This window comes from Prosopis cineraria, unplaced genomic scaffold, assembly GCF_029017545.1.
Source record: "Prosopis cineraria cultivar Desert tree isolate PC_DT_omini unplaced genomic scaffold, ASM2901754v1 PC1, whole genome shotgun sequence".
Taxonomy (NCBI): domain Eukaryota; kingdom Viridiplantae; phylum Streptophyta; class Magnoliopsida; order Fabales; family Fabaceae; genus Prosopis; species Prosopis cineraria.
The window spans coordinates 50,162,653-50,172,410 of NW_026555332.1; the positions used below are offsets into that span (position 1 = coordinate 50,162,653).

Below are 9,758 nucleotides of genomic sequence, written 5' to 3' on the forward strand. Positions count from 1 at the left end.
TTTGTAGTTTTGTTGGGCGGGGGGGAAAATGAAACGTGGCTTGGTTATATTAATTAATTATTAATAAAGCAATGAGTACTTGCTCAAGTGATTATAAACTTGGACAACTTAATTTGGGGTCTCATGTTTGAATCCAATAAAAAAAATTATAAAAATTTAAAATAAAATTTGATAAAACTATAGGGATCAATTATTGTATTTTTCCTCCAATATTTATAATACATTCTTAAAGGGGAGTTTTACTGAACTATTATAAAACCAAAAATATTATATGATAGTGAATATTAAGCTTTAAAGAAATAGCAAAAATATAAAGTTGGAATAGAAGAGTTGAGAATGTTGAGGTGAAAATACACAAAAAGATAAAATCTGAAATGAGCATGTACGATAAAAAATGAGAGTGGTATTTATTAAGGGAAAAATGATTGAAAACATCATTTGAGATAATTTAAACATGTACAGAAAAAGCTATGGAAGGCACTAGTGAGGAGAACGGAACGGATAATTTTAAGTCACATAAAAAGGGTAGAGAAAGACAAGATAAAAAACACTTATAAAATTGATTGAATGAGACATTTTAATTAATAATATTCTTAAATATTTAGTTGTTGATATAATACAATAGCGTCATATAATCCACATAACTGACCCTAACTAATAGGATGAGACTTATTGTATTATTTTTTTGAGATTAAAAACTTGACAACTCTATTAGAAAATTATCACACAATGGGTAATTCAACATGAAACTAATAATGAGAAATTAATATATTTGATCTCAAACTTTATTTATCTATTAAATTGATTATGTATTGATGATTCAGTATGTGATCTTTTAGTATTATTTTTGTTCTTAAATTTCATTTTATTTCCATATAGCCATACAATTTAATCTCAAGAAACTTTTGACTATAATTTATTTAGACAAAAATTAATCATTTAATCCCTATAATTTTAGCCCAATTGTAAGTCATTCATTAAAAATTGACTCATTGTAACTCATTTTCTCTTAATTTTAACTTAACTGTAACTCAATTCTTAAATTTTTTTTTTTTGCAATTTAATTTCTATGATTTTAACCACTTAAATATTGGGCTCTCATATTTTAAAAAATAAAATTATAATGATTAAAAATATTTTAAACATTTAATATTTAAAATTATAATATTTTAAACTTTAATATTTATAATATTAGAAATAAATTTATAAAAATTAAAATTATGTTAAAATTTGTTACTAATATTTTAAATTATTAAACCGTTTTAATTTTTATAAATATTATAAATATAAATATTAAATATTTAAAATATTTTTAATCCGTATACTTTTATTTTTTTAAATATAAGGATTAATATTTAAGTGGTTGAAATTATGGAGATTAAATTATAAGAGAAAATGTTTAGAGATTAAATCACAACTAAGTTAAAACAATAAAGATTGAATTACAATAAATTAAAATTTAAAAATTAAATTACAACTGAATTAAAATTATAAAAACTAAATAATTAATTTTTTCATTTATTTATAATAATTCTCTTTTTATTGACAAAATCCACTTAGTAGTTACTTCGACAATATATCATCAGGGATAGAAGGGAAACCGTAAACAATAACTAGGGTAATAAAAACAAAAAATACAACTAGACTTGCTTTTGCCACGTGGCCGCACTAGATTTTTTTCCTTTTTTTAAACAAATGGACAGAAGCAATACACCGCCGAGCATCGTACGAAATACAAAAGACGAGCAGAAGAAAATGCACAGATGATTGGTGTTACAATGGAATAATCGTGGAAACAAAAATTGGACATCAAGTAAGGTTGTGCTTATCACTTTTTTTTTTTTTGGTAAAACACTTTTTCTACTCTCAACATTCTTCTGCAGCCATTCTCGACCGTCTGTACAAATTAAATCCCATTAATTAATTAGAAAACTAATGAATCGATAAGCATACAAACTACACGGAAGAATTTCTTCAGGGACCCATTTGGTTGTGGTTTAGTTTGGCCCAAGCCCCTTTCCCCCCCGGAAAAAGAATTACTACATGCATTGCAACAGAGTGAATTTTCAAAGCTTTCAACAGAAGTCCCCAAAACCTACGAACACTAAATTAAATCCCCCAAATTGTGGCCGTAGACAAGGCCCTTTCGTAAGGAAGATTTGGAGAAGCGTGTAAAATTTAGTGTGGTTTGTCATGTCCTGACTCTTCTTTTCCTCCCCTGTTTCTAGGCTTTGCTGGGGTTACCTTGGCATGTGTTGAACGTTCTGATTGAGAAAACAGAATCAATATATGCATCAGGACAGTAATGACTGTCAAACCCAGAGCTAGAAATGCAACGCCCTTCCAGGATGATAGAAATGATGACCATCGGAGGAACTTCACAGCCCCAGCAATAACCAGACAAGCCCAAGAGGCCACAACCTGCTCCCAAGTCCCAAAATAAATGTGATCGTAAATTATGAAAATTAAGCACGGTGAATGTAAGATAAGGACATTTAAGTAATAGCTTCATGAGCTAGACGTCTTTAGAGAGTCCTACCAGAAGAGACTTTACTGGTCTGCCAGTATTTTGCAGCTCTTGATCAGGAAAGGTATCCTCAGCTATATGTCTGTCTAGCAATGCATCCTGGTTCGCCCAAGGAAGAACAAGTAAAATGAATGAGACAGTAAAGGACTCACGCCCCATGCATGAATGCAGAGAAGCATGCAACAAAACAAGAGGAACAAGTTCACAAATTGAGATGAGTCATTTGATGTGCACAAAATTTTTTGGAGTCCAATTTCAACATGCACCTTAGCCGCAAATATATCTCGACACCACTGGGAGACAGCCTCCTCTGTTTCAGGCAATTCCTTCATCAAATGACGTTTGATATGCACATGCACCTGACAGGTGAAAATTGGGAACCTTGATTGGCTTAACAAGAAATATTCAAAGCGACCTTAATAGTCAATCACACTTGATCATAATAAGCTTGGTGGAAGAGAAAAGGAGAGGGATTTAGACTCTAAAACCCAGCTTTTATGGCTTTACCACTGAAGGTTGCCCCTTGAAGAGCCTTAGCATTGTAGGAGCTGGTGAACTTTTGGGAATAGCCACAGTCACATCATAAATGGCAGGAACAAATGAGCGCATATGACTTACTGCGGAAACAAAACCCTGCAAGCAAAATAATAGAATAAATAATTATGTGCAAGCCACAGACGAGAGTGATGAAGCCCTAGTACACTAGCACCCCAAAATTACAGTTAGTCAGATTGAATATATCACTTGTTTAGATTTAGAACAAAGAAGTAAGCAAAATCAAGTCAATATCTCAATTCAACTAGAGGGAACGCAATATTCATGGATCCAAAAACATGTCAATTTACATATAATGACAACTTGACAAGTAAAATTAAGGAAGTATGATTCATAGAATTGTGCTATGTCAAAACGTAGAAGAAGACAGAACCCACCAACCCAGATAAACCAGAAAACTAGTAGCTTTTCACGCTCTTCTATCTACATTCTCTTCCAATTTCGTCTTGTCATTATTTATTACAGGGCAAAAAGACAGTTTAACAAATTACACCATGTACACAAAGAGGCAAACAGGCCCCTTGAATAAATTATCTTCTAGTGAAGAAAAGAATTTAAATACTACTACCATAGAAGTTTAGAATTTTAACTTTTATAACACAGATTTGAAAATTTGCGATTCAACAAATTCACCTAGTTGACTAAATAAGCATCTTCCACAAAAATGAATCCAAGTTGGTTAAATCTCTAGGTCACATCCGCATGGATTAATGTAACAAACTTGTCTTCAGATATATCTGTACGTAACGCTTTTCAAAGTCCTCAAATCAATTCACAAGTCCATGAAAAATGTTATATGAGCCTCGTAGTACCTGCCTATGTACCATGACAATCTGCCTGAATATTATACAAATATAGATGTTACTCGATTCTTGCTCACAAATCCATGAAAAATGTTATATGAGCCTAGTCGCACATACCTAAGTAACATGACAATTCACCTGAATTTTGTAAGAATATAGATGTTACTCGATTCTTGCAAACTGGTTCCCAATCGAAGAAAATAAAATCAGACCCCGGGGTTGGGATGGTGGGGGACAAGAGAAGATAATGGGGTTTGAAATTCACCTTTGTTCGAGGAATCAAAACATTTCTAGGAACAGGCAATCCTGTTGACCTTGCATATTCCTGAGCAGCTAATAGTTTTGCCTGTGTGAAACGAGTTCCTTCAACAAAGAGAGCCAACCAAAAGGGAAGAGGGAAATCCCTAAGTCGTTCAAGACCTGACTGCACATACAGTATTGCAGGATTCAATTGAGATTCACAAATGTAATTTAGGAAGGGAAAAAAAAAAGGCGCACACACAAAAAAGAAAGAACTTTTACAGCAATTTTAATATCTTGGTGCGTAGGCATGATTTATGAGTAAGTCTACATTAAAAAGTATAATTAAAAATATTTTAGTAACACGTACCTTTAATGTGCTTTCATCCTTGGCCCAACTTCTCTCCAGAAAAAGATACTCAGAGAACCACATTGACCAGCCAATGACCTATACGTAGAAATTAGCATTAATATCAAAATTGAAGGTATAAATGAGATATCATAGGCAGAAACAGTTAATGCTTTATATTTTGAACCATGAATGGTCTATAGTTCGAAACAATTACAACTAATGAGAAACCTTTTTTTTTTTTTTGGTTTCTTCCAGCCTAATAAATGCATTCACTATGTTTACAGTAACTAAAAAGGCAAATAAAAGAATGATTATACAATTGCCATTTTGGAGACATGCACATAAGTTGAATGTGTAAGAGAATTCATGGTGTTAAAGTCATCAGATATGCAAGGTCTAAATAGCATTTTGTGAGTGTGTTGGGGGGTGGGCAGGGGGGAATAAATCCTTCAAACACATATAGCACATAACGCAAATCTCAATAAGATGCAATCCAGAATTTTTAAAACTCATCTAGTCGACTAGTCTTGCCAAAACAGTCAAACAAATTTATTGGGCTATCCAGCAAATCTCATCTCACAGTGGTTCCATGGTAACCCTGACTATATTCTCCCAATACGTGCCCCACAAGATCAACCACAGTCCATACATCCTTCAGCATGATGGTTAGTCAACATGGCATACTCATGAACATTTTAATCATTTGACCTGACCACAAACCTAAAGATAGTAGGCATTCTAGCATATTAATAAGTCATCATCAAGATGAAGGATATAGAGGGTGTTTGGATAACACGTTGGGGTCCAAAACATAAAAGGACTTTGTGAGCGTTTCGTTTCCAATTTGTCAAAAGTACTTTTGCCAAACTGAATTTTACTAGGCTGATGTTCAGATAAAAGTAAGTGATTATAACGAGATTCATATTTGAATACTTTTTTTAAGAAGTTATGATAGTAAACAGAAAAAATGTTTGAAAATTTACGCATTTAAAAGTACTTTTGATTCTGACTTAAGACATCCAAAAACTTTTCAATTTACCAACTTGACTTCTTAAAAAAGGTATTCAAGCATAAATCCAGCTACGATAACTTAGTTTTATCCAAACTTCAGTTTGCAAATATAGTTCTGACAAAAGAAACCCCGCACGCGCACACACACAGTGAGGATCCAAATTCTCTACCAGCCGTTTCAAAGTTCATTAAAGCTAAACCTCTAGGACCAAGGGAGTATAGGGGAAGAAAGGCAACAAAATCAAAACTTTCATTCCATCATCTATAAAAGGCTAACCTAACCCTAAAGATTGCACATGGAGTCCAAGAGATAACTACTACTAACATCAAAGGATAATTATGATACTAAACAGAAGGATAATATAAGCCTTAAAAAAGCTAATTAAAGCCTGACAAAAAGATAATCAAATTCAAAACGAAGCCAACTAACCCAAAAGCTTCAGTCCGTGATTTCTCTTTGATAAATTTAATATAATCTCTAAAAGATCGTTCGATAAACCTAACCAGCCAGCAGACCATACCACTAATAGCTGATTCTTGTAAAAACACCAATTCTATATTGCTTCCTTTCATACTTTGATATCAGTTTTGTCTTACGCCTATAGTTAAATGGCTAAATCATGACCAGTAAATGATAAGAACCTTCCATCTTGTCATTTGAAAAACATTTGCCAGCAAACATACCGGAAGACGTTTTGAAGACTTCTTCATCACAGCCAGAGTGCTGCCAAGGCAACCTGAACGCTGTTAAATAATGATATTCAAAAATCAATCACCAATTGAAGAACAAAAATCAAACTGTATTGGTCAAAAGCTACTCATCTCTGCACAATAAATGCATTCACAGATGAGCTAACTTTCTAGCATTGTGTGTGTGCGCGCGTGTGTGTGAAAACGATCACACTAGATAAGGCATTCACCTCAGCTAAAACCCATCCAACAAGCCAATCAATATCACTTCTGTGGTTGGATATGACAAGCGCATGTTCTTTACCTGGAAAATCCACAACAGAATCATATTCCTTAGATGAAAACTATTTTTTGGCACAGAAGTGTTTCCTTTTTCATTACATGACAAATTCTTGCGTGCACACAACACAAGAAAAACGAGTACAGGCACCTCTGGGGATGTGGGGTCATGCATGGGTCAGAAAGAGACTTACCCATTAAACGAAATGTTTCACGATCTGTAAATAGCTGGATCTGGAGACATGCCAAACAAATCATAAAATTGCAGCTCAGATATCATGTCATTTACATTCAAAAATCCTTTTCTTTATTAAAATCAGGTTTTCATACCTGCCACAAGCTTCGGAATGGTTAGATTGTCCCTTAAATTTCAAAAATCAAGAATAAAAAGAATATCCATTATCCACACAATTCAGCTTCCATTTTAAGGAAACTAACTTCCACGGAGAAGGCAGTGCTGATCAGGTATAAATGTGATTGGCTCATTAAATACTTATAACAATCCCGATGTCACGTCTGAAATATGGACTAACACAAAATGCAAGCAAAAGAACAGCAAGAATCTAAATGGTGAACTGAAAGTTAAAAATTAAAATTGTCAGAATCAGAGAGTTCGCAGAACTGGTTAAATACCTTAACTCCAGCCCACCAATCAATCAGCCATACAAGTTCCAGCCACAAAAATTCTGCTACTACCCTATTGATCCGTCTATACAAATTCTTTGACAGAGGCCGTACAAGTACATAGCATATTGCCTGAGGCAAAGGAAATCAATAGGTCAAATTGATTATCCACCGAAAGGAACTCAAAATTTTTCTTACATCTTTTTCACTTTTTGATTAACATTTCGTATCAAATTTTCTAAAGATATTTAAGCTTTTATCCAAGTGAGAGAAAACATTAAAAAAAAAAAAATCTTATCTTGCGCATTTAGTTTACGTTCACCGTGAACAGAGTGATGAAATTGTTATCCAAGACTTCCAGCACACCATTTGAGATTTCTTCCCATCTATGAAATGAGTTTTACGAACTTTCAAAGAGTTCTCGTAAGCTCTAAGTAGATGGGAATCAAGTGAGTGAATATAAGACCTCCCTTTAGGAGCCATTGTGTATGCTGATGCGGTCATGCCAATTGATGCAATGATTCCATTGTATTGCCCTATCCCTTCATGCTAGGCATCGCCAGACATTCACTTGACAATGGCTCAATAAGCCCGGATAAAGGGGTCAACCCCGAATATATGGTACTTCAACGGCTAGATTGAACTCAAAATTTATCATCCATGTTCAATTCTGAATTTAAGGGGGGCGTAGTTAGATAGATAGCATCCTTTCGCACATTGGTGACAAAGGAGAAGTTGCAGAGCATGAGACACTTTTTTCTTTAGTGTTCTCCAGCATTCAATAAACTCTGGATTTTGGCGGGGGCACAGGAATGTTTGTTGCGTATAACAACGAAGGAGATGAGAAGGGTATAGGAACAAAAAGGGAGAGGAGGTCTGGTGCTAAACGAAGTAAAACAATAGACTAGATTTACATGAGAGGTCGTTGGCTGCTCCCGCAGAACAACCCTCGATAGTTCAGATAAAAGCATTTTTCCCCTTCGAGAAGTCACTAAAAAGCACAAATACTCGAATAGCAAAACCATCAAGCTAGGTCCATACTCCAGTGATACAACCAAAAGAGAGAACATCATGATCGGTCAAAAAAAAAAAAACCATGAATAAAGGCAAGTTGACAACGTAGAAATTTACCCGAACAATATAAAGCAGATGAAAAACTCGGAAAACAGTTAACAGATTAAAAAACTTAAAAATAAAACATATTAATAGGAATTACTAAACAGATTAGGGAAACCAAGAGGGTAACCTGAATGAGATTAACAAGAAGGCCAGAGGCGAAGAAGAGCAGACCCAATGGCACGATGACAGCTGCTGCCGCAACAGCCATGGCCACACAGACACGCACCCTCCGCTTTCCGATAGAAGGAAGAAGAGATTCAAGGGGGAAGAAAAAAATGGGAAACGGAAGGAGCACAGAGAACGATAGAGAAATAAATAGCGGAGTAATGAGATATGGATTAAGGTGAGAATTGTCTAGGGTCGAGAGTTGCGTGCCTAGTTGACATGGATAATTGATCTATGTCTCGCTCTCTCGCTGAGGGGGCATGAAATTGTGAATTCCAGCTTCCAAGTTCTAACCTTCCACAGGCACAGCCAGTGTTTACCGATTCAGGGAAATTGAGACGGTGCGCTTTTACTTTTAAGTTTTAACGATTGGGCTCTCCATGTTTCCTTCATCAAGAAGAGAAATAACTGTTTGCTTTTTAACAACGCCCCCAACGAAAATTATCGGTTTCTTTTCAACCCCCAATTTATTTCACTCTCGAGTAAATCTTTCTGAAAATAAATTGCCTGACTGTGTTTCTTAATTAAGATAATATACCTTTGTCCTTAAATTTTCTCCCAATTTATCAAGCTAGTCCTTAACTTTAATTCAATGTAATTTATACCCAGTTTGATACGTTGAAATAAATTTTGATAAAAATAAAAATAGATATGAGAATGAAAATAAATATGAAAGTAAGGTTTAAAAACATGTTTGGTATGTCTATGAACACATGATATAATTATCATTTAAAAGATTAAAATACCCTCCTCAAACCACACTCAATCTTCGCAACAAAAAAAAAAAAAACATAACCATCATCTAGTTTCAGTCTGCCAAAAGAAAGCAAATGAAATTTGTTTTTCTGAAATCAAACCCATTGATCATCTTGTGCAAGATTACAATTGCAATCCAGCATTTGAAAAACAAAACAAAACAAAACCACCATCTTATTCCGTCATGCTTTGCTCTCTGATGATGATGCCTATCAATGTCTGTAACTTGAGCAAAGCTCCTGCTCTAGCCCTCTTTCATTGTGTTGTTCATCACTTCGATGCTATTGATTTGTCTCCCAAGGCAGGTCTAGATTTTGGTCGATGATGATGGTTTAGGAAATGGAATTGATAGTGAGGGGCAAGAAGATAAAAAAGTCATCAGCAAGGAGTATGGAGAAGGTAGTCGACGAGAGGGGAGGAGGAGGTCGCTTGTGAGAAGTGGGGAGAAGGTCACGGACCTGAGGGGGGAGAAATTCGAACTTTGAGGAGGACAATAAGCAACATTGTCATTGAACATGAGGTGGGGGTAAAAATGAGATGGAAAACATGAACTTTGAAATTCTTAAGCTTTATCATGGAAGCCAATTCCACATGTTTTGGTGGAAATGGAATTATAAAAATTTTCAATTCCATCATA

At 34.7% G+C, this 9,758-nt stretch overlaps 1 protein-coding gene across 1 annotated transcript; it reads right to left on the minus strand.

Annotated features, from left to right (window-relative positions):
• Positions 1 to 1,898: 1,898 nt before the first annotated feature.
• On the minus strand, positions 1,899 to 8,699 carry LOC129314884 (1-acyl-sn-glycerol-3-phosphate acyltransferase 2). The gene is made up of 11 exons (XM_054958371.1): positions 8,328 to 8,699; positions 7,091 to 7,213; positions 6,652 to 6,691; positions 6,409 to 6,482; positions 6,173 to 6,232; positions 4,496 to 4,573; positions 4,151 to 4,309; positions 3,035 to 3,160; positions 2,794 to 2,886; positions 2,540 to 2,626; positions 1,899 to 2,421 (listed from the first exon to the last, which is right to left on the minus strand). The coding sequence occupies exons 1-11, from the start codon at positions 8,406 to 8,408 to the stop codon at positions 2,179 to 2,181; spliced, it is 1,164 nt and encodes a 387-aa protein (XP_054814346.1). The 5' UTR covers positions 8,409 to 8,699; the 3' UTR covers positions 1,899 to 2,178.
• Positions 8,700 to 9,758: the final 1,059 nt, after the last annotated feature.

What these genes read in the sequence shown, in the direction of transcription:
- LOC129314884 (XM_054958371.1), bottom strand. Translation starts at nt 8,408, where the DNA reads ATGGCTGTTGCGGCAGCAGCTGTCATCGTGCCATTGGGTCTGCTCTTC. An exon ending in TTGGATGGGTTTTAGCTGAG is followed by an intron (nt 6,233 to 6,408) that starts GTGAATGCCTTA and finishes ATTATTTAACAG; the next exon opens with CGTTCAGGTTGCCTTGGCAG. An exon ending in TTTTGATTCCTCGAACAAAG is followed by an intron (nt 3,161 to 4,150) that starts GTGAATTTCAAA and finishes TTTTGCTTGCAG; the next exon opens with GGTTTTGTTTCCGCAGTAAG.